At 42.7% G+C, this 24,831-nt stretch overlaps 1 protein-coding gene across 1 annotated transcript in view; it reads left to right on the plus strand.

The window, feature by feature from the left end:
- znf236 (zinc finger protein 236) overlaps positions 1–24,831 on the plus strand; it is a 78,083-nt gene that overhangs the window by 16,603 nt on the left and 36,649 nt on the right. Inside the window, exons 6-15 of the mRNA XM_080472320.1 lie at positions 3,387–3,559; positions 14,596–14,718; positions 16,136–16,309; positions 18,067–18,244; positions 18,341–18,613; positions 20,007–20,210; positions 20,298–20,430; positions 21,308–21,568; positions 21,655–21,887; positions 23,323–23,424. Of these exons, the coding sequence (XP_080328446.1) occupies positions 3,387–3,559; positions 14,596–14,718; positions 16,136–16,309; positions 18,067–18,244; positions 18,341–18,613; positions 20,007–20,210; positions 20,298–20,430; positions 21,308–21,568; positions 21,655–21,887; positions 23,323–23,424 (1,854 nt within the window). The remainder of the gene's footprint in view (positions 1–3,386; positions 3,560–14,595; positions 14,719–16,135; positions 16,310–18,066; positions 18,245–18,340; positions 18,614–20,006; positions 20,211–20,297; positions 20,431–21,307; positions 21,569–21,654; positions 21,888–23,322; positions 23,425–24,831) is intronic.

Here is a 24,831-nt window from a genome sequence, read left to right on the forward strand (position 1 = left end):
CCTTCCATCCGTGCACCGGGAACTCACCTAGAAACCTTGGGGAAATATTAGTTTTTCATGAGAGCTGATCTTTTATACCCGCTGAGCTCTTATCCTGTTTGCATCCTCCTATGGAGCAGGGTCGTCGTTCGGTCACCATGGCAACGGGCCGAGAGGAAGAATGAACCTTTTATCGTAAATAGCGAAATACCAGCAACGCACACGAGCGACCGTGCTCACACGGAATCCAGCTTGTCGTTCTGAAAGTTCACAGTCCTCTAGAAAAGGATGGGAACCTTAGTTGTGATCTGGCCCATGTGTTTGTTGACATTTAGGAATACTCCCCGATTATCGATTGAGTTGAAATTCTTCCAATTTAAATCATGTGGTCACTTTTATTTAAGGACAACCTGGTAAGAAAGCAGGTGCCGGCAGTTCATCACCATCCTTTTTCTCTGATGTATGTCGCCTCAGTTGAGCCTTGATCAAACTGTCCTTCACAGGCCGTTGGAGCTATAAATGATCTTTACGTCAGCTTCAGATTTGTCCCTTTGGGAACGCTTTCTGCTCGGCGCGTCAGGAGAGCGGGGAGTTTACGGTGAATCGTTCACCCACTAATAGGCAGCGTGTGCTGGGATTAGACCATCCTGACATTAGTTGCCATGTGTTGTTGGAATAGTGATCCTGTAAACACTTGTAAGACAGTCGATCCGTTGTGGTTATAATTGAGTCCCAAAGCTTTCAGTCTTTTGAAAACATCTGTAGCAACAAGAGTAATATATAACCTGACCGCAGAGTGGAAAACTTTCTCCTCACCAGGACACAGTCGCACGTCTGCTTCTGAGCACAATGCACCAGTTCTTAGTCCAGCCTCAAAGGTGTGATCCATTTTCCCAGCAGAAAACACACACGATCACTCATTTATCCAAGTCGTTGCAACCTGCAGTGCATTAAACATGTTCAACTTGGGATTCTGCAAATAAGATATTGTTTTATCGGACAGTCAGATAAAACTTCCACCCTACGTGAGGCAATACTGATGAAATATTATTGAATCTTGGTCAGATGTGTTTTGCTCTGAGGCTAAAAAAAACTAAAACCCATAGTGGCACTTCAGCTGTTTTAAAGAGATTGGAAATGATAAATGAATAATAAGAATGTGTGTTTTTCAGAGTACAGTCAGGTAATGTACTGTGATTGAATGTTTCGTATCCAGTTTAAGAAATATATCAAAACATGCAGTCAGATTTAAATGTTTTAAATTACTAAATGCTGGTAGTTTTATCACTTCCTGCTGTTTCAGAGTCTAAATGTTCACAATCCTCACAGTAGGTCTGTTTTTTTTTTTTTTTTAATTCACTTTGCTATTTTTAATGATTCGTATCACTTATTTTACTTGTATGTGAAGTGCAAAATACGATACGTAAAGGATATCTCGATCTCAAAGGGTTTTTCACTTTTCCTGGTTAAATAAAGGTTAATGAAAAAGTGATATTTTCTGGTAAATATAAATCAATTGACATCAAATAAGACGCTGAATGTGACAGAATGACAGTACTGATGTTCTTTCATAGACGTGTTTGTGACGGTGCCAAACTTGGCAAGATAGCCAACTTGAACTGGATTTTTATGTCTTGCAATACGAGTTTGCACCACCAGATGGTGTATTGAGTCACTCAAAGAGGCCTAGTTGAGTTGGTTAGAGGAGTAGCCAAGGCAAAAATGTCTAATGACTACTACACATTGGGTTAAAGTCAGTTTACACGGCATCTTCCTGTGAAAAAGGAAAAACTTGGGTGTCTGTTTACACTAAATCCACTGAAAACACAACTTTTTAAAAACGGCTCCCAGGGTAGAACTTTTTGAAAACCCTCCGACTCCGTGTAGACGGCGGAAAACACAACTTTTCTGAAACGCATGCACACCACGGTCGTAGTATCTAGTTCTTCTGAACACGTGCGAGTAGATGGGCTATAACAACAACGTTGTCGTGACTCCCAGTACATAGTCTTGGTAGTTTTATAGTTGAGAGTCAATGTCATAACAATCCAACTCTATTGTCTGTCCACACGCATGTCCGTGTACTCCCATTGTTAATGTTTATAGTGTATTGCTGTATTGCTGACGAGAGCCGAGGTTCAAGAAGTCACGAATGTGTGAAGATTAGTAGTTTTAACAGCAACAAACGGACGATCTTCCCATTTTGACCTTTTCTTAATGCCCATCAACCAAATTCAATGCGATTACTTCCAATGTAACTAAAGTCTAATGCTCGTTTTTCCGAAGGTCGGGTCACTCTAATGGTGTTTTCTTTATTGCTCTCCTGCCTGAACATCACTCCTGAAGGACTTTACACCTCGGCTCATTACCGAACCTTCACAGAGAGAGGTGTGCGGTAGAATCTCGATATGCCGTCTGAATTCAGACAGCGCCGTGGTCTGGGGTCACGCTGCCGGCGGCCTCCGCCCATGAGTTGTTTACCCGCCGTCCGCGTGCTAATTTGTTTGCTCGGTCAGCCGGCTCCACGGGCGGATGACTAATGGTGGAGGGAGTTGATTCCTTTGTGCTTAAACCGTCTGCGAGAAGGTGAAACGCCACCTCGCTGACACACACACACACACACACACACACACACACACACACACACACACACACACACACACACACACACACACACACACACACACACACCATCCATCATCCGGTCTCGGAGCACTTAGTGGAAGTGTAAGCGTATTATTATTGAGTCATCTTTATTTATTTTGTCATTTCACCCGCGATGACCTTCTGTTGATCATGTGGGGACGATACAAATTTGCATGAAGATATTCTGACTTGATCTGGTTTGTTTTTATACGCTTGTGTATCTTCTCATGAGGAGACTGTATGAATCCATCTTTTGTAAACAAATACCACATGAAAGGATTTAACATCTGACACAGGTTTTAATCAATAAAGTACTACTTACACAATGTGTAGAATCTCATGTAATAAGATGCATTTACTTCTAATTAGGCTGTTTATATTCGTAAAAAGGGATAATGGTTAAGATCCAACATGATATCATACATGTAATGTGAAAACTGAGATTTGCATAATTTCCCAGTGTTTTTGGGGGTTTTGCTTCCTAAAATAAAGATGTGGTGACAAGCTACAAATGTGCGGGGTCGGCTATGTTGAGGGATCAAATAATGTTGCTTGACAGCAGTGATTAGATTCTAAGTGACTGGATTTGAATGATGTAATGAGAGAAAATAAACTGCATTGGATTTATTTATTTTTTAATTTATTGCGTCAGACCCTGTAAACTGTCGCTGGAGTCAAAGTAAGGCCACGTGATTCTAGTTGTCCTCTGACCTGAGCTTACCCTCCTCTCCTCTCCTCTCCTCTCCTCTCCTCTCCTCCAGGTGAAAGACCCTACAAGTGCTCCCACTGTGGCAAAGCTTTCAACCAGAAGGTGGTGCTGCAGACTCACATGGTGAGGCACACCGGAGAGAAGCCGCACCTCTGCATGTTCTGCCCGGCCTCCTTCTCCCAGAAGGGGAACCTGCACTCCCACGTTCAGAGGGTCCACTCAGAGGTACGACACCGGTCAAAACAAGACGCCCTTGCAAAGACGATGCCGGAGTGGGGAAAGTTACGAGCCGCGACACGACTTTCGCTCTTTGTTTTTCTTACTTGTCATTGTGTCTGCATGCAATATAATTCAGCGTGTTAAGTTTTATTAACTCAGCGCTTGAACTCCAACACAAGTCATCATGTTGTGCGAGGCATAGTAATGTGAGGATTTAACACTTAGATACAGAAAAGGGGGATTTAAAACGCTCGTAAACGGAAAGAGTCCTCGAACAGCACACGGCTCTGAATTGTCTGCATGTCCGGATCAGCTGGAGAGGAAAGAGATCGTACAGAACACAGAGTAACAACAGCAACTCTTCAGGCTCGATTATCTATATGCCACAAATACCTGCAGGAGGGCTGACATGTGACATGGATAAATGCATGCAGACACAGGGTGAGTGGATAAGGGGATGTGGAGGAGCCAAGTGCATCATGGGAGCCCCCCCCCCTTCCCCCACCAGCAGCTTAGACCTACAGCTGCAGACCTGAGGGATGGTTCAGGGTCACTTATGTCAGCGCTGTCAAGAATATATTAAGATGAAAGTCATTTTAAAAGGACAGACTGACAGCTGGAAGTGGAGTATGAAATAATGGCGGCAATACTATTTTTTTGTTTAGTCATCAGACGCCAGACACTGAATCCACAATTCAATTTGCAGATTAAATTGTGGCTTTGGAAACTTTCTTCATAATAAACATGGAGTTACACGTACTTCATTAGAGAGCTGACTTTTTGTGGCTCCTTCCGCCTCAATAGGAATAAATAAGAATATATTCTTGATAGCTTTCACACACACACACACACACACACACACACACACACACACACACACACACACACACACACACACACACACACGCACCAACGTACACTCACATCTTGGGAGAATATACATTACAAACAAAGATGTGTTTTACTCGTGGGCTAAAAATCGTATGAAAATTTAAATTCTTGAATTTCGCTGTAATAGAGTTTGTCTGCCGCATGGTGGGATTGTTCTCGCTGTGTGTGCGGCACTACAGGCACTCCCGTTTGTCTCCCTAAAACATGCACATGAGGTTAAATGGATAGTTCTGGTATGGGTATGGTCACACTAACCACATTTAGAAACAAAATTGCTGCATATTGGGTGATTTCCCTTGAAAATTGGATGCTCTAGCCTCTTATAATGGAGAAGTAAGACTGTAGATGAATAATGTATTATTGCTGCCCTGTGTCTTATTAACGAAGAGCACACGAGTCAAAATAATCCTCCCCCCCCCACTTAAATCTTTATTAGAAAACACATTTTTCATATACAAGCCTAAAACCTAATAACCACTGAACCAATATCACTTGGGATATTCCTTCATATTGTACTCGCATTAAAGTCACATTTATACATTGGTCAATATTCATAATCCAGCATTGTCATTCTCAGGCGTGCATTCCACTCTATTCCTCCGGAATTTGTGCTGTATGTGAGTTTGCTTTTCCATTAAGAAGATTTCTTCCTTGATCTTTAGCCGTGGATCCGTTGTTGATTGTGTCTCTTTACTCCAAGTTCTCCTGATTTCTTGTCTTGCTTGTGACGATCAACAGTTTTCCGCGGTGGCGCGCGGTAGCAGTGTTTCAGGGTGTTTTCAGAAAGCATTTTGTTTTTGTCCGTCGACTCAAAAACCGGAGTTGAAGCGTTGCCAAAAAGTTCCACTTTAGGAACTGTTTTCAAAAAGTTCTGTTTTCATTGGCTTTAAACACCATTGTCACGTAAACGGACACTCTGAATACCACAAAAAACCCTGAGCGTATTACTTGATTTGTGATTTGGTGAAGCTGTTACTATTGGGTTGAACTCCTGTTTCCTCAGCTCCTCTGAATATCATTAACATCAGTGTCCACAGCACCTGTCAGGTATTCGCTGGATTTCCTAAACCGTAGCTCCTTTTTTTTTTTTTTTTTTTTTTTTTTTTTTAATAAATTCTGTCTTCAGGCTGGTAGTTTATATCAGCTTCTCGTCACTCGTCCATAAAAGCACTGTCGTAATTTATTATGAACTTAATAAATAAACAAAGCTTTCCCCAAGTTATTTTTATATTACCTGTAAAGCGACTAACTAATAAATCTGTTGTAATCTTCAGTATCAGAACCTTCAAATACTCCCTCTGCTTTCTTCACCGAAGGCAGTTTTCTGCAGGTCCTCAGATTTCCGCCAATTTGAAATTCAAATTAATAATTTTTCCAAAATCTATTAACATTTTTTTTTTTTTTTTTTAGGAGGGTGAGGTCTTATTGCTGTCATCAAGGATAAAGTTAGATCAGCATCGAGTCGTTCCAGCTTCAAGATTCAAGAAAATGTATTTATCTTCTTGGGGCAATTTAAACGCAGCATGCTGAGGAGTTCATGTGAAGACAACCATAAATCCTTAAAAAAAAAAACATAAAAGCCTACAACAAAACCATAAACCACATGGTAAATACAATAAATACCTCTCGAGAGTCCTCATATGAAGTCCTCATGTTTAGTGTCTCGCCAACAAGAGGAAATGAATCGTGGCATATGAAAAGAATTTGCAAACGGTTCAGCGATTCGCTGAGAATGAACGATTCCGACCAATCAGAATGCCCATTTCATTTCACTCTCGGTCGGACATGTTGCGCGCGGCTCGTTCGATTCGAGATCGTCTGCAATATTTTTCGCTGAAATATGAAGTTTTTTTTAAATGGAGACCAAGAAGCATCGGTGTTTGAACGAGTTTCTCTGGGAATGGCCTCAAGGAAAAGTCTCAGCGGCGTGCGTTCATAATCTGACTGTTCAGCAGATATCCAAAAGTCTGCGTACGTTTTCATCGAATATGGAAGATGTATTCCGGGTCTCCTTATTATGTTGTTCTTGTAGAAAATACGGCTAAAATTGCTTCAAAATGGGTAGAAATTACTTAAAAACCTCCAGCTTCCAGGGGGCCGAGGACCTGGAGGACCCCCAGGACTTTCAGCCGAAATCATTTTCTCCTGTTGCGATCCCCGCTTCTTTAATTCTGTGTAATTTCCTTAAACCAGCTTGATGCCTTTCTATTGCATATGCCTCCTTCGCCCCCTCAGGAAATTACCTTTTTTTGTTTTGTCTTTTTTTTTTTTTTCTCTCCCCCGTTGTATTTAGAGCAGCCGGACACATTGTGGTGTTGTTTGACTGCTCGAGAGGAAATGGGGGTGAAATTGCACTCCTTTGTTCCTCATTTGGTTTCCCTCTTTTGTAAGCACTTCACAGCAGCCAATTTTTTTTTACAGCCCGTCTGATTTATCCAGCCTAATTTAGCTCCGGACTTTGATCTGTGTTCACCGTCAAACTCTTTCTGCTGTTGTCGCGTGGAGCCGTGTTTCGAGAGCGCACATCAAAGTCCTCTTTAGTTGGCCAAATGTTCATGTCAACAGCGGCGTGGACGCTCATGTTTGGGAGTTTGTGGACTGAGCCCATTACCAGACGGGTAGATGGCGATATGGATGCCAGCCTGTCCTGGTTGATGACCGCCTCTCGTAAATGCAGCTCCGGGTTTCCCGCCTGTGGCTTTTCCACAATGAGCTGCACGAGCGCTTTTCATCAAGAAGGGAAAAAAAAAAAAAAAAGCATAAAAGATACTTTGTACATGCAGCAGACGAGTGAGTTTTTTTTTTCTCTGGAAGCCGGCATAGAAGTGCCCGTATACAAAATGTGGTTTGGCACATTTTGTATACGGGCACAGAAAAAAAAGGGGAGCCAGAAATATTCTAAATTGCAGCCCTCATTGTTTGCTGACATAATACACACCTGCAGAGGAGACGCTTGGAAAAATTGGTGCCTCATCTCACGATAACAAGCAGATTAAAACAGTGCAGCAGGGAACAATCTGCTGTTCTTTCATGGATTTCAATGGTCAGACATTATTTATTAAAGAGGTCATATTATAGAAAATTCACTTTCTAATAGTTTTCCAATAGTAATATGCGCCCCAACACCTGGGAATCTTTCTCCCTGGCTTGGTTCTTTTCTTTTTTTTCTTTTTTAAATGTGTTCTCCAATGAGCCAATCACAAGTCAGAACCCTGTATCGTGTCATCGGGGGTTTAGCCAATCCCAGTCAAGCTAGGCCCTCCCTTTGACCTTGCCACAATCATGCAGCTCTGCTCTGGCACATGGCACCACGAGAGGAAGTACTTCCTCCTCTTCTCAAGATGGGCATGTGTGGGCGGAGCCAGTCCAGCTCACACAGACACAGCAGATACTGAATGTAGCTCGTATGATCCAATATTCAAAAGGATGAAAATCAACCAAAAGCTGGATTTGGGACAATAAACTTTGAACACAATGTTTTGGAACCAACGAGACCCATGTATGTTATATATACAAGAGAGTTGTTTTCTTCCTGGCGCGTTTCAGGCTAAAAAGCAGCTGATTGGATTATGTCTGACAGCGCCGTTTTGAATATTGCAGCTCATTTTCACAAGTGTTCTTCAGCTTTGCCGTTCCACACGCGGTTTGACTGACTTCATGAGGAAACACATCCGCTGTCGTTCCCCGCGATGACAGACATGTCATGAGCAGATGCCTTCGACAAGAAAAACACGGTTACAGTTAATGAAGTGTGGTTGTTGGTGTGGCGCGGGAAAAACACTGTCTGCATATAAATGACAAATAAAGCCAACACTCATCAGACACTCGGGAGCTTTCATCAAGCCCCAACAAGAAGGAATCAGCATGATTTATGTGATAATAAGAACAGTATGCCAATTTCTCACATTATTTATTGTTTCACTTTGAATCCCCAGCAGTTTCTCATGTTTTTTTGTTTTTTTATTTTTTGTTCTGTGACATTTTTACTCACTGTGGCCTCATTATTTCTCTATTCATTCAGGACATCTATAGCTATAGGCTGATTCAACGTGAAATCATTAGAAAAAGAAATTAAACGGACATTAAATTTCTCTGATTTTATCATTAGAAAATAAAAGACTTGGTGTTTACAACACATTTACAGGTACTGTCAAGCCCGAGGAACATAGGAAATTGTCTACCTTTAGAGGAAATACAATTCTTAGACCTTTTTTGATGTTTGAAATTCAAGGCCATTTTTCACTCCTCTCACATTTTTACCCACTGTGGTCTCAATTCTCACTGCAAGATGAAGTCCCGCACCTCTGTGGGCTCAGGACCACTATGGTTAAAGGTTAAAGCCACATGTAACTCCACAATGTCTCCTGAGCAGCAGAACAGAGTCAGAGTGCAATAAATCCTCCAACAGAAAACACTATTCTAAATATTCACTTTCAAAATGATGAGAAACTGTGAATAAGTGTGCACAACATATTTGAAGGCGAACACAAGTCTTGGGATCAAATAAGAAACAATTTCCAAGCTATTTACATTATTACAAGATTGTGTTTATTAACAATAAACAATCATCATGAACAAAATTGCTAAATTTGCCCTGGAACAGGCTCTCATGCTCACTAGTACCGGGTGGCAACATTTCAAAGATTTCTTTTAAACGGCACATGCAGTGTGTATGTAAATAATTCAGGGCTTTGTGAAAGCAGTATGATGCGTAGAATTATTTGGTTTTTTTTGTTAGTTTTTTTACAGAAAGTAGCTACAACAAAGGGTTTATTCTGCAAACATTCAAACAAGACATGAGAATTAACACAATGTTGATGAAATGGTTTATATGGTTTATAAATACCAGCCAATTAAAAGTAGGTACTGTTTTGATCGCCCTGGTGGGATTTGGGTTTCCGAGGGTTAATCTATGGTTCTACCAGCAGGTCCTCTTCAGCTCTATTCTACTCTATTACTTCCCTGTTTAGCTCATTTGTTATCCCTGATATAACTTTTCACCATGTTTCCATGTGAAAATGTATTTCCTCCATTGGCAACATGGACTTTTTGAGTTTTATCATGCAGAACAACTCCTCGATTGGTTTTCAATACATGTCCTCTTCAAACAACATCTTCAAACACTGTCAGAGTTTCAAATCCAGCTCATTTCTGAACCCATTCTAATGTTTTGGGATTTGTCTGAAGTCGGAGTTCTTATGTTTACCTGTTTATTAGTTGCGAGAGTAAAGCTGGAGCTCACTTCAGTCCATTTTTTCACTCTCTTTCTTCTATTTTATGGGCCAATAACTGTCTGAGGGTGAATGTTTGATAATGACTGCTCGTATTCTCTTAAATGATATCACATCTCTTGCCTTTTAGGCAATCGTGAGTTCCTTATTGTCAATGAGTACTCACCCAGCACTTTAATGGGTACTTCAGATCCTCTCAGTACTCCGACATTACCTAACTCCTCAACAGATGATCAGGCTTTGATAGGTCATTGAATATATTCAGACCATTTCAGTGCGATAAAATCAGTGCAAACACTTTACCTGCATTCAACGTAGGCTGTTATGTTTCTGTCATTTGACATCTTTATGTGTTTATGTGACTTGGAGTTTGCATTTGCCATAGCTGGAGGCAGGATTCTTTCCAAATAAAAATTCATTTGGATTTGGAACATATGCAGTCTTAAATTCTAATGATGGGGCAATTCATCCTGCAGTGGAGGCCGCATGGGGAATTAAACTCCTGCTGTTGAAGTTCACTTCAGTTCTGTTCAATATTCATCTACGTATCTCTCAGTAAAAGGCAGTTTGGTTTCCCGGTGGTTCGAACTCTAATCTTCTAATATAATGATTTGTTCTTCACAAAGGTCAAAGTCACTGGCTTCACGATAATAAGAGTCAAGATTACAGGCTGGCAACTTTTTTCTTTTATTATGTGGGCTGAATGTTCTATACTATTGCTTGATTTCTGCCTGGCAATTCTTTTTTAAACTAGCCAACATATCTGAACTTCATCAGCATAGAGGTAGTAATGAGAGGTATAATATGTAATAATTTGACCAAGAAGGGAATATGTAAAACAGGAAGAGAATCGGACCCAGAACAGGTCCCTGAGGTACCCCTCTGTGCAAGTTTGCTGTATCAGACGATATGCCATTTAGCTAAACGCTAAAAGCTCTCCCAGTGAGACACAAGCTGCTTTGAGTAGAGCAGTTTCTGTGGTGGGCAATTTGCTCGGCTACAGTTTTTTTTTCCTTTCTTAAATCTTTGGCATAAAAGGTAATTTACTTGTAAATTGGGCGGTAGATGTTGGGAAGTGATGGATCAAAATGAGGTTTCTTTAATTCACACTTTCAGCAGTATCAGTGGTGGGCACAGAACGGCACAGTCTGACGTCTGTGTCTGCACGACGGGCGCTGGACAGGCCCCTGTCAATCATGGACAACCCACCGCATCCACTGTACAGCGCCATCTCCAGGCAAAAGAGCAGCTTCAGTGACAGGTTGCTGTCGCTGTCCCGCTCCACTGACGGACTGAGGACATTTTTTCTTTACGGAGCTGGGAACTACGCCATTGTTGAGAGAGATATAAATCATTTCCACAATACAGGGCCTACCAGAGCCAAAGAGACTACTGAACAAATGGGAGTATGGAGGACATTGAGGGGATTTTAAATTAGTTATTATACAACCAGTTAACTTTGGTTTAACAGGAGCAACAGAATATTAAGATTCCTGATCTTGTCAAACAAGAACTTTTTTTTTTCTGTTTTGAAGCTATGAGATTAGCAAAATACTGTTTTCTGGCATTTTACGGAAGAAAGTGATTCTTTAAGATCAAGCCTATCAATCTTTGGTTTGGAAGCTTTTCATAACTTTTTCATAACCATTCCAGCTTTTTCGACGACACAGTGACGGATACTTACATTTATCCAGGTATAGTAAGTCACATATTGGACCATGTCTTGTTTCTATGGTGCCACTGTTACAGTGACTGTGAGGAGCTGGTATTTAAATGATAGTATTCAGTATAATCTGAATCTTTATTGAAGACCATACACTAGGTTAGTATTAGCATCTGAATATGTCTTGATATCCAGTCACCATTAATTTTTTGCCGAGGTAAACCAAGAAAGTTCCAAACTTTACGGTCTCTTTTATTTATGAAGCATTTTGCTTTCTTTTCTCAAGGCAAGGTTATAAAGACAAACGTTTGACATGTTTTGACCGTGTCCTTCCATCTTCATCAGATTTTAATTATTGCTTTTGCGGGTTTTAATTGCAAAATGAGTTTAAGCTTCACTTGTGACTCATTTACATGAAACCTTATTATTTTCACGTTTTTGGCCCGGATATGAGTGTATCCACAAAACTGTCTTCACTTCTGGGGGGGGGGGTCCGTTTACACGACACCGGTGTGCGGATCCACTGCATCTGCCAAGTTTTTATACCGACTCCCAAGGTGGAACGATTCTTTCATGGTTCTCTCCAGTTTGTTCACTTTTATAGCATATTGTTCTCGGCACACATGCCTGTGTGGTTTAATTACAAAAACAAGTAACAGCGCCCTCCCATGGCTCGGCCGACGAACTACATCGTCGTCCGCTGCTGCAGTGGAAACGAACCACTTTATATTAACGCATTAAGTGTTAAGTTAAACGTAGGGCCTCAGTTTCAGAAATGTTTCGCGTTTACACGGCAACATTTTGAAAAATAAAAAAAATGTCTGCTTAAACGGAAACGGCAGAATGTTGCCTTTTACCCCTGTTACCATGGAGACGCAGTTTTCGAAACTTTCCACCTTGGGAGCCATTTTTCAAAAGGTTGAATTTTCATTGGCTCCGAGCACCGTTGTCGAGGAAACGGACCCCCCCCCCCAAAAAAAATGTAAAACGTTGTCGTGTAAACGCCTTGGAAACTGAATCGGCTTCATTTCTCTGCGCTCTTTCATTTTTTCCCTCTTCCTGCTTCAACAGTCCCAATTGTCCTGTCTCTGCCACCACACTCCTCAGTCCTCACTCCTCCCTCGTCTGTTCCAACGTCTTCTCTCACTATCATTTTTCTTCTGTTTCCACAACGGGAAAAATAATGGCTCATCTGGATCCCGCCATATATCCACTCTTGTTCTGCACCACTGTGTAATTATCCTCGACTGAGTGCCACCGAGCCATCATCACAGCTCTGACAACAACTTTACGGAGGCTCTTCACATTTCTCACAGACTCGAGATTTATCCTTTTCTCAGACTCCAGAGTTCAGCCACCTTGCTTCAGCCACTTTCTAATCTCTCTGTGAGCAATTTATCCACCAACCCGGATGCACCACTGCTGTGGTGGGTTTCTCCCCCCCCCCCCCCCCCCCCCCATGGAGAATTGAAACTTTTCTTCCAATCCCATTCACTTTCATTTATAAAATAGCTTGAACAACCAGAGTACCAAAGTGCCGTTACATTTTTAAACCGTACATTAATCAACAGCGACAAAAAATAAATAAAAAATCTATGCACATAAAACACAAAATGAAAACAGGAAATATTATCTAAAAAATATAGTATCTTGGGAGGGTTTGTCCACAAGCTATATCTACGTTTGTCATCCACCGTTGCGTCCTTTTCAGTCATCAATGAGCTTTTAGTTTTGCCATTATTTTTCGGATGTTTCGTCAAGGTACAGATGCAATCAAATGTTGTTATGGCTGCTCTCAGGCTTGCTTTTAGCGAAATCCATCCATCAAACCACCCATTCTCCCACCCTGTTATACCCATTATATTCAAATCACGGTTTCAGGGAAGCATGAAAGCGCAAGGGCATTTAGAGTCATAAATGAACCAAACAAGTACAGTATGTCGTCCTAGTGTGGAAGGAAGCTGGAGTAAACCAAGGTCTTGTTTACATGATGTTGCTCGGAGCCAATTAATACACAACTTGCCTTGTCAACAGAAACTTTTTTTTGAAATGAAAACGCAACAAGTAGGCATTTTAACTTGACATATTGTCGTCTAAACAGGGCCAGAGAAAGCCCACGTAGGCACAGGGAGAACATGTAAACTCCACACAGTATAAGCTGAACATAAGCCGGGAAACTAAATCTAACCATTAAGCTCAACTCCACCCACTCCAACCGAGGTCCTATCAAGGAAACTCAACAATACTCTTTATCCCTTTATCTTTTGATGAGATTTTTTTGGTGATCAAAGCATGCATGCTTGTCATATCATGTAATAATCGTAACAAAAAAAAAAGAACAAAATTGGAGTAAAGCATTTTCAGTATTCACCTGGAGCCTTGAAACTGAATATACCTCAAGACAAAAGCCTGAAGCCTCTTGTTAGAGATCATAGTAAAAGGTCTGGCCTAAAGGGCATAAGTACCTGTAATTTACTCCAATAAACTGCACACACAACGCGTCTTTGAGCTCAGCGTCGGGACCTTGCGTTTTACACGGTCTGTTGGTTTTTATAAGACACGTTAATATGACACGTCTGCTTTGGCTAAGGACCGCCGACAAGGACAAACGCTGAAGGTGAAAGTGTGATGATCATAATTTATGGCCTGGTCATTTCAGCTCATTCCGGATCTACTTAGTGCTGATGAAGTATGCACCAGACTCATTTTAGGAAACCAAAGACACAAGGAATACATTCAAAGTCCCTTTTTGTAGTATTTATCAGGAACCGTCTCACATGCATGTTTTTAATCTGATACTATCGTCGCTGATTCCTTGGTAATAATTCATTCATAATGTGTTTACATTACTGAAGGGCCTGAAATGAATTAGAAACTCCTGATTTAATTTTATTGATGTAGCGCCAAATACAACACAGTCACCTCAAGGCCCTTTTACAGCGAAAAACCCAACAATTCAACATGAGCAGTTATAGGAGACAGTCGTTAACAGGAAAGCTGTTTAAAGGCCATGATATATAACATCATCAGGAACCTCTTGAAATAAATGGTAAATGGATATTACCATGTGGCGCAGCCTCAACATGGCTGACATGATCAGACGCACAGTTATCCGGCTCCCGCGCGAGGTGCTCACACACCAATAACACATTGAGTTTCTGTGTTTTCCCTGATGTTGGTTTTGACGATGGCCATCAGCAGGGTAACATCAGCACGGCAGCTTGCAGTGATCTGTTTTGTTTGGTTTTGTTTTTCAGACTAAAGGCGTCCCACTGTTTCCATGCATGGACTGCAGCTGCATATTTAAGAAGCTGGGCAGCCTGAATGCTCACATAAGCAAGATGCACATCTCTGTGATTGAGGCGCCCTCCAGCAATCCGGTGAGAGAATTAAAACGAAAACATTATCCCGTGTTCTCTGTTGATTTATTCAAATGAACCTAAGTGTTTACCCTTGGAAGGATTCCTGTTCTCTGCCGGCTCATTTAGGCTCCTTTATTTACTAAATCTTGTGAAAGTGAAAAGACTTGAACAGCCTCATCGCTCCGACATGTTACAAAAGAAAATCATCTAATATTTTCATAACTCTTGAAGTTTCTTTCTGAGCTTATTAAAAACACCGTCCTTGAATGCCTCACCGCTTTGGCAATTACTGAAGTCGATGCTGTACTTATGTTACCAATAAAATCAAAACACAGCCGAGACTCTCAGTTTTATACTTGCTTCATGATCGAACTCAAAAACTGTAAGAAATTGTAAACACTTAAACAAACCCTTTTGTCTGATAGTTTGCGATCCTCCGAGGAGCCGCTTTCAGCCTCGCTTGTTATTAGGGCATGTATTATTCTCATGTGATTTCTGAACAATGGCCCCCCCAAAAAAGTATATTTCGCACTGTATCATTATCTAGTTTCCTGCGTTCCCTCTCAATCCCTTTGAGTTTTGTCTCAGGAGAAGTTTCCCTGTTTCTGTTTGTTCTTTGTCTTTGTTAATAGTTCATGTCTCCGAAGCTTGAGTCTCAGTTGCACAATCGGAGCAGCTTGGCGCAGCTTTATCCGTTCACTCTACCCTAAATCAATCAAGCATGAAGCACATTTTCTTCCAAATGGTGATTTGGCTTCCAGTCCACAGGACAGAGCGGAGCTCGGCATCTTCCTACCAGTGCCATCCCTTGTTCATCAGATCGGGACAGGAATACTATGTTGACATGATTTGGTCATTAGCAGCTTTTCGAGATGTTAACTCGCCGTCCGTCACGTGTCCTCAATCACACCGGCTTTTTCTTTGTGAACATATGCATATATGAAACATATTGACTTTGATTCAGCTGCTGTTGGAGGATTTGAGGGGGAACGGAGGCCAAACGTAACCACATGTTCTGGAACTGTCAGAAATGCACAAACGTATTTGGAGGTATCATCCCACTTAGATTCGACAACACGTGTTTAGGAGGTAGACAATCCTTCTGATGGAGTAACAATGAGAACAAGTTAGTGCAAAATCTGCTGACTGCACGCAAAAACGCAGTTTGAAGGAAGTGGCTTCAACCTGCTCCACCTACTACTGACGACTGGCTTGACATCATATATGAAACGTGTGTGATGGAAAAACTTCAAAGTCCAAAAGAAAAGATTTTACAAGATGGAGCATGGAAAGCCTGATTTTTCTTGATTTGAATGAAATTGAATTGAAAATGCTTAAAGCTTTTTAAAGTTGCTCTCAAACTCTTCTCATACCAGTTGTTGCTTTCCCTCTCCTATCATTCATTCTCTCCCCCTCCGGTCTCTTGATTTCGCAGGAGACAGAGACAGCAGGTCAGGGTCCGGTGGGTTCAGAGGGCGGCGAGGGGGTAACGGATGTCATCCAACAACTCCTCGAACTGTCGGAGCAGGTCAGCGGGGAGACGGCACAGCCCCAGCCTCCAGAGCCTGCCATCGCCATGGAAACCGCCATCAACCCGGACATCCTGCAGGTGAGTAAACGGTGTTCATTTACACAACCTCAGCACATCAAGACCCCGTTTACACAACGTCAACACATTGTCTTTCCAGAAAGGATTTGTGTTTATACGGCAGAGACGCTGTAAACAATGTAGTTTTCATGTTGGGCCACGAGTGGGTGCTGTTGTCTACTCACACATCAGGACAGCCAAAATGCAACAAAAGATTTCCTTTTTCACTTGAAAATGTTGTTGTGTAAACAAGGCCTTAAAAAAAAAAAAAAAAGGAATATCACAGCTTCATTAGGCGGCTCACATGTTTCCTCCAGGTGTTTGTGGACGGTGTAGGTGATGAAGGTTTCAGCATCATCGACACCTCTGTGCCTCTGCTATGCAAAATGCGGCGGGCTGAGCTGTGAACTTGTCAGGGTGAGAATATGTCCTTCGACAAGCCTCTCCGTGGCGTTCATCAACCCGGAGATGTTACTGAGAGACTATATAATCTCGCAGCTGCAGAGAGGAAGGTCCTGCGATGTGACTCCTTCACACACTTAGGATGAAGGAGTCTGTCGCCGAAGGAGCTCTCCAGTGCACTCAGGGTGTCTTTCATGGTGCGGTAGTCATTGTTCAGAAGGGAGGGTCCTGATCATTTTGTCAAGTCTCTTCCTGTCCACTGTTAAGACGCTGCTTCTTGAGCTGATCACCCCGTACAAGATGGCCGATGCAATACGAGTTAAAGAATTGAGCACAAACCCATTAAAGTGTGTGGGAGGAACGTGATTAGCCCCCCGACGAGCTTCACGTGGCTCCAACAACTTTTCAGTAAATGCATTTGATTATTTAATGACTAATGATGACAACAGTTAACGACTCTGCTTTAAAGTTGTAATACGTTTATTTGACGCGTATTGTCCAATCTGCTGTTGAAGTGGCTTTAATCCCTTTATGGAGTAGATAGTATCCCCCTGGAAGAAAAAAACCCGAAGTGATCCTACCTTTTAGAGACATTTTCCACTTTTCGTCAAGCATTTATCAGCACATTCATACAGCTACTGGTTAATTCAGCCTACCAACAATCAGCTCAATCTCTTCTTCATTGTCCAGTTCATGGTTGTGTAATGGTCACATATCAGAATCGAAATCACTGTCACTTTTCTTTATAGACTCCGTCCCACCTGGTCTGACCTCTGGTTCTCCGCTACAAGCCTTTTTCACCCAGTCCATCACAGGAAAGACAGATTTCTCCACATTGTGACATTAACAAGAGTCCGTTAGCCTTCGACTCTTTCCCTCCATTCAAGCTCTTGGTGTTTGTGTTCAAGGCCATTGACAGCTTTATCTGAATGCAGCCTTCTTGGTCTCTTCATGAATACGTTCCCCCAAAAGTTGGCTCTTTACAATTGGGACAGTAAGTCCTTTGTGGAGTATTGGCGTCTCGAACGGCATTGTACTATTGTGGCACGACAATTCTTCATCTGAACAAAAAGAAACAGGTTGAAAAGATCCAAAGGAGCCTGTGCCAGAAACGACGGCTTTCAATATTTTTTCCTCTTTCGATTTCCGTCCTGTAACTTTGACTTGCAGGTGAATAAGTAGAGGAATAAGCAGGACAGATTACATATTCATAGACAGAGTTGCGGAGTTAGATCAAAGCTACCTTAATACAAATTTTCTAATAAAAAACACCCCCTCATAAATATGCAAATTAGACCTATGCTGACACCTTTTTTAAAAGTTTATTGGATGCCAGGAGAGAAACTTTTTACACTTTGTTGTTACTGCTTCTGTAGCAAGCTCTGGAGAACAGCGGGCTGAGCATGGTCCAGCCGCAGAGCGAGGCCACGTCCAGAGAGCCGCAGAACCAGGCGGCGGAGGGCGCCGTGGTGGACGACAAGAAAGTACAATGTGCAGACAAACCAGCTCGGGAGAAGAAGAGGAGCATTTTTAGGAAACCCATCCAAATGCCAGGTAGGAGGGACAATGTGGCAGTTTGGAGTTTAAAGGTTGTCGTTGTTCTCCGGGAGTAGCCGAGATCTGCTCGTTTGTGTTTGTTTTTGTTCCCAGGCTCCATCAGGGAGGAGGACGGTGTGCGCTGGCATGGCTGCCCGTACTGCTCCAAGGAGTTCAAGAAACCCAGCGACCTCGTCCGCCACATCCGCATCCACACCCACGAGAAGCCTTTCAAGTGCAAACAATGCTTCAGAGCCTTCGCCGTCAAGAGCACCCTCACAGCACACATGAAGACGCACACCGGCATCAAGGCCTTCGAGTGCCAGTGCTGCCTGAAGTGCTTCTCCACTTCGGGCAGCATGAAAGTGCACATGCGGCTGCATACAGGTGAGACGCAGGTCCACTTCACCAAGGGGGGTGGGGGTGTGTGGGGGGGGGGTTTACTCTTCAAGCCAAACTGAAATCCCCACTTCAAATACAGTCGCGCCGTCACTTTACCGACTTCCCGCACACGTCGCGTCACGCGTTTGTTTTGCAAACGACCCACAGGACACTCGGCATTATCTTTTCATGTCCCCGGCAGCCGCCTCGTGTCATTTCCAATTCAGCTTTATGTTATGGTAAATTATCCAAGAGATTGCAAAAGCCGGTCCTGTGTAAATACGCACGCTGCTACAATGAGAGCCCTCATCTGTATTCATGTGTCTGTGTTCCGTCTCTGGGAGATTACCTTAAACAATCTTTCCCTTGACATGGAATGTCAACTCCACTGCGAACGGAGGAGGAAAAAAAAATAGGATAATTATGATGTACATTGTGTATTCTGCATCTCTACTTGTGTAATAATTGTGCTCCGGTGGTGCTCTCAGCTAACACATTTTCAGCTTGTACAATCCTAATCATTTTGTATTTAATTTTTTTCTTAGAAATACACACATTTTCACACCTAAAAAGCTTTGTAACCTTTTGTACCCACAATATATCAACCTTAGTAATGATATATTTTTGCTTTATATATGAGTTTCATAGTCATTTTCAAGTTTAGGTGATGGATAATGAATTAAATCAAGGGTGCCAAAGGTCCGTTTTGGCCTGCAAGAGGCTTGAATTCCGCCCGCCACGCCACCAAGCAAATGGTAAAAGTTTCAAAGACAATATTGATATTTTTTTTTTAAAAAAACTTTTCAAGAGTAGCAGACACCAGTGATGCAAGTAACGTGTTAATTGGTGACATGTTCCTCTCATATGACCACTTTTTTCAGTAACGGGTAATCTAACGCATTACTATTTCCAAACCAGTGATCAGATTAAAGTTATTTATCCAAGTCACTGTGCGTTGCTATTGTAGCGTCCAGCAGGACGAGTTTCTTGTCTGCAAAGTCGCTTTATTGTTAAACTGAACCGGGCCGCTCCTCCATTCTCCGCCAAACAGACACACGCACACACACAGTGCATACAGTCATCTGACCCGCCCCCTTCTCCACTCTCAGCCAATCACAGGCCAGCTCGTTCTAACGGTGCGTTCAGGCGACACAAAAGAATCGGAAACAAACAAACATCACTAGACCACATCGTTGCACCAAGAACACGACAGCAGAGATGTTACACTACTTTTTGGTAATTTTCCTGAGTAAAAAGATACATCGGCGGGAAGCCCCGCCCCTTTTTTTCAATCAGTCAATTAATGAAAGACTTTATTATTCCCCAGGGGGGCAATTAAAAGGTTGCATCAAGCAGGTAGTGCAAATAAATGAATAAATCTGTTTTTCGCTTTTCCTAGGTGTGCGTCCCTTCCCCTGCCCTCACTGTAACAAGATCTTCCGCACGTCTGGCCACAGGAAGACGCACATCACCTCGCATTTCAAAAGCTTGCAGCAGAAGAAGCACAAATTCCCTCGCAAAACCAACAAAGCCAAAGTGTCCAAAAGCAACCTACCTCTTCCTGATATCCCCCTTCAGGAACCCATCCTCATCACCGACTTTGGTAAGTCTCACATGCATAGAGGTGTTAGAGTAGTGCTGCGTGTAGAATCTGGATTATAACGGTTACATTTTTTTTTTTTTTGGAAAGGCCTCATCCCATCCCAGAACCCGCGCCTGGCTTTCCAGCAGTACCTGGACGTGGTGGGCAACGACCGGCCGTACAAGTGCCAATTCTGCAATAAGGCCTATAAGAAGTCAAGCCATCTCAAACAGCACGTCAGGTACAATGTCCATGAAAACTTTTTGACAAGCTACATTTTCTTTGTTCATTTGTTAAGTGAAAAAAATGTACTGCGATCAATAACCAGCCAGATGAACTGGTGTACAAGCTTTACATTCTCTGCACTGCAGAGGACAGACATCCTCTTTGAGACCCTCTGTGCTTGGATAACAGCCAAATAAACAATATCGGAGTTGTTTCTTCAACAAGAGGCCACTGTTGAAAGTGACACCCACGCTTCTTTGTTGAACTCGAGCTGTGGGCAGAGTTGAGCAGAATAAAAGGGGACCGAGGATCGAGCCTTGGTGAACACCATGGGTCAAAAAAAAGAGGAGGCCAAGCAGCAGAAACTGCTTCTGGTGGATAATTCTCTCTTCAGCCTTCATCTTGTTTGTCTCCGAAGGAAGAATCTTTTCAATCTTAATGGTTTAAATGACCCCAGTTCATTTTGTTGGAGGATAACTTAGCACGGAGCTAATCGGCTGGCAGTGGAGTGGGAGTGGAGAACCAAAGACATGTTGATAGAAGTGATGGATTTGAAGGGACGGGGACGGAAGCATCAGGCGAGGGGAGAGTAGATTGATTGAAGGGAGGATGATGGGACAGGGCGAGGAGAGAGTTCAGTGTAGAACACAAGCTGCTGGCGTATTCAGGATGAGAATTCTATATTGTTATACAGACCTTTACTATAGTGCCTTAGACTGAATGAAGAATAAGAAATGAAATCGCTCCACCTGTCGGACTGTGTGACTTTTAGTAATGTTACTGGAGTCCACATCACGCCTTGATCTGTATAGAGTCTCATCATTTATGATCTGTGCTTTATGCGTTGTTGTGTTTAAATCTTCCCCACATTGTTTGCACCCCCCCCACCGCAGGTCTCATACTGGAGAAAGGCCCTACAAGTGTGTGCAGTGCAGTCGAGGTTTCGCCTCCTCCGGAGTCCTCAAAGCTCACATCCTGACCCACTCCGGCCTGAAAGCCTACAAGTGTCTGATATGCGACACCACGTTCACCACCAGCGGCAGCCTGCGGCGCCACATGACCACTCACAGCGACCTGAGGCCCTACATGTGCCCCTACTGCCAGAAGACCTTCAAGTCTTCGCCCAACTGTAGGAAGCACATGAAGACGCACAGGTTCGTGCCGACTGTCTCTGTTGATTCTGTGTGTGTGCGTTTCAGATTGTACTCTATGTTCTTACTGTGCGCTCTACCCCCACCAGGTATGAACTGGCCCAGCAGCTACAGCCACAGTCAGGAGAGGACCCCTTAGGAACAGGCACCGTGGCTCATGATATGCAAGTGGAGATCGAGGGAGACGGCCTCCAGCAAGCCCCTGCTACCACGGCGGAGCAGCAGAGCATGCTGGGACTGGACCAGACGGAGGTTGTGAATGGAGGGCAGCAAGTGACGCTGGAGGCACCACTGACTGACCAGCCACTGGTGCAAGGAGAAGGTAAACCGTGTTACTAGATGTGGAATCAGTTTCCTTTCAAAACTGTACCACTGAACATTTGCTAATTTTACCTTCAGGAAGCTGTGGTGGTTGTCTGAAATCTTTTGAACCAGCGGTGTCAAACACAGGGTCACATGCAGCACAACTTGACTGGGCCTGACTGGAAAAATAGTGCCATAATAACTTTTCAATTTAAACTTTACATTCTTTTTTGTTGCACAGAGGATGAAAATGACTACAATCTCAACATGAAGCCAATTCTGATGCAAAATACAGGGAAATGTCCCAAAAAAAACCTTCTCTAGTTGTTGTACAATGCACGTTTCACAATTTGCTTGGTGGCTGGATCTGATTGGAGCCGCTTGCAGGCCCGTTTTGGCCCACGGGCCTTACGTTTGACACCCCTTTCTTCGGCTGTTGCCGCAGGTGTGTTGCCTCCTGTAATTTCCAGCTTTCTAAATCAAGTGAACCAGCAGTGGACACCTCCGAGGCCCCCGTCTGTTTGCTCAGTAAATCACTTCTCTGATTGGTTTCTGTAGTCCTGACCTCTTCAGTGTGTTCTTGATGATGTTTTCTTTTATCATAGAGAAAGCCATTTGTTCCCTAAGAATATGTTCATATGATGCATTTTCTGATTGGTTATCAAGGCGATGTGAACATTTCGAGCATTACTCAAGTTATCAAATCCCTTGACCGGTGATATCAGGCGGTCAAAACCAATCTGTTTCCGGGTTGTCTGACCATCCCTCCCAATTTCATTATTCCTGGAGGTCTTCAAATGAAAGTTGAAGGTCTCTGTAGTCTCCACAAATGTGTTATATTGTTATAAATCAAGAATCCGTCACCTAAATTTAACAGCCTTTTACACAATGACTGATATTTTGTCACTTCTCATGAATACCTTGTCTTTTCTTTGTACGTCTTTTTAATAGTCTTTTTTCAATATTAATCCACATGTGTAAAATTGTTCACGTTGGACATCCTTACAACATCATCATAACTTTCTTTTATCCCAAACCAAGTTCGTGTTTTTGATTAGTTCTATGAGATTATGACCACCACCCCAATATTGTACAAGTCGCCTTTTGTCAGCCGAAACAGCCCCAACTCCTTTAAGACCTGAAATCCAGAAGACTTGTGAAGGTTTACTATCAAGGAGGGATGTCTGTGGGATAACAGACATTCCTTCTTGGATGTGGATACTGACCTCACCAGATTGGAAACGTCAAACATCTGGGTCCTGGATTCAGTTTCTCTCCTCTCACTGGAGAAGCTTTTCCTTTTAATCCGTCTCTGAACAGAACTGCAGTGATACACGCTGACGTTAACGTCAGACAGTGTGAGAATCTACAGTTTTGGCGACGCTTTGAATCCAAAATATTTACAGTGCAGTATGATCCAGTCAGTCCTAACCTGTTTGTTTTGTGTTCCACAGACTCCTATGTGACTACCCAGCATGCATTGCCGCAGAACATTGGCCAGTTTGAGACACCAGCACTTCCTCAGCCCGCGTTCGACCAGCAAGCTCTGACGCAAGGTACAAACCGACGTTTGCTGTCTCTCAATTTCAACCATCATTCATCCTGATTGAACTCGTTAATTCTGACCGCAGCACGGCGGAAGTTTGATTGTAAGATCGTCAACACCAGTGGGTTTCTACAGATCCTATGTGGCATTGGCAAAAGAAGCACTACTTTCTAGATTATAGAGCATCTTAGTCCAGCTGAACTAAAGCAGACGGAGCGAATGTGCCACAGCAATACAACAAAACAAATACAATATATTCTGATGTGTCACTATGTCACTAAAGCCCCAAGTTGGAATCGGACCCCCAGAAAGGTTTGGGTTCTTAGAAACAGTCTGCACCTACAGCAATATGTCCGGAATTCCCTTAATAATGCCTTCTATTTGATTTTGCTCTATAATGGCTCTAAGGTCTCGTTTACACAACCATGTTTTCAAGTAACAACAGAAAACTCGTGTAGCGTTTTGGGCGTCCGTTTACATGACAGCGGAGCTTGGAGTCACTGAAAACGCAGCTTTTTGAAAACGGCTGCCAAGATGGGACTTTTTGAAAACGCTCTGTCCCCATGGAAACAGGAAAGATGCAGCTCTTCTGAAACGCTGCTACTGCGCATGTGCACCACGGCAGCAGTAGATAGTTCTCCTGTACATGCTCGAGTAGATGGACAATAACAACAATGGCGTCTTCCAGAGTGTCATGACTTCCAGTTCATATTCTCATGGGACTTGGTAGTTTTATAGTTGAGTGTCACCGTGGTAGAAATCCGTACGGATGTCTCACCGTTGTTAATGTTTATAGCGTATTATTCCATTCTTGCACGTGCGTGTGGTTTCATCATGAACACAACTGAACAGTATCCACTAGTGGCCTTACAGGAAAACTACGTCGGTTTCAGTATTTCGGCCGTTTTGAAAATGTTGCAGTGTAAACGCAAAACTTTTCTGAAACGAAAATGCAAAAATTCTGCTTTTTTAAACTTGAAACATCTTGTACATGGAGCCTAAATATTGTGCTTTACCGAAACTAAAAGAAAGGCTTTGGGGCCCTCAGACTGACTACAAACCTCACTGAAGACAGCTCTGTGCATGTTCACCAGTGGCATCTTTTTTTTTTTTTTTTTTGCTATAATTAACAAACCACAAATGTTGACTTCGAGCAACCCCGTTAGAACAAAGTAAACATTTTATTAGAGCACTATAAGTAATCAATAAAACATTAACAATGGTGTAAACTTTTGTTTCCGCTTTACGTGGCTGTCAGGAAAATCACACATTTGGTCAAATCCACCATCTGCGAGAAGCGCCTCGCTCCTCGTCACCCTGTCACCTGATACAACAAACACGGCGTAGCGCACCTCAAACATATGCTCGCTACTTTTCCCCCCCGCCTCCAACCAAAGTCGGCGAGCGTCCACCGTGC

This window comes from Lipophrys pholis, assembly GCF_963383615.2.
Source record: "Lipophrys pholis genome assembly, chromosome: 9".
Classification (NCBI taxonomy): domain Eukaryota; kingdom Metazoa; phylum Chordata; class Actinopteri; order Blenniiformes; family Blenniidae; genus Lipophrys; species Lipophrys pholis.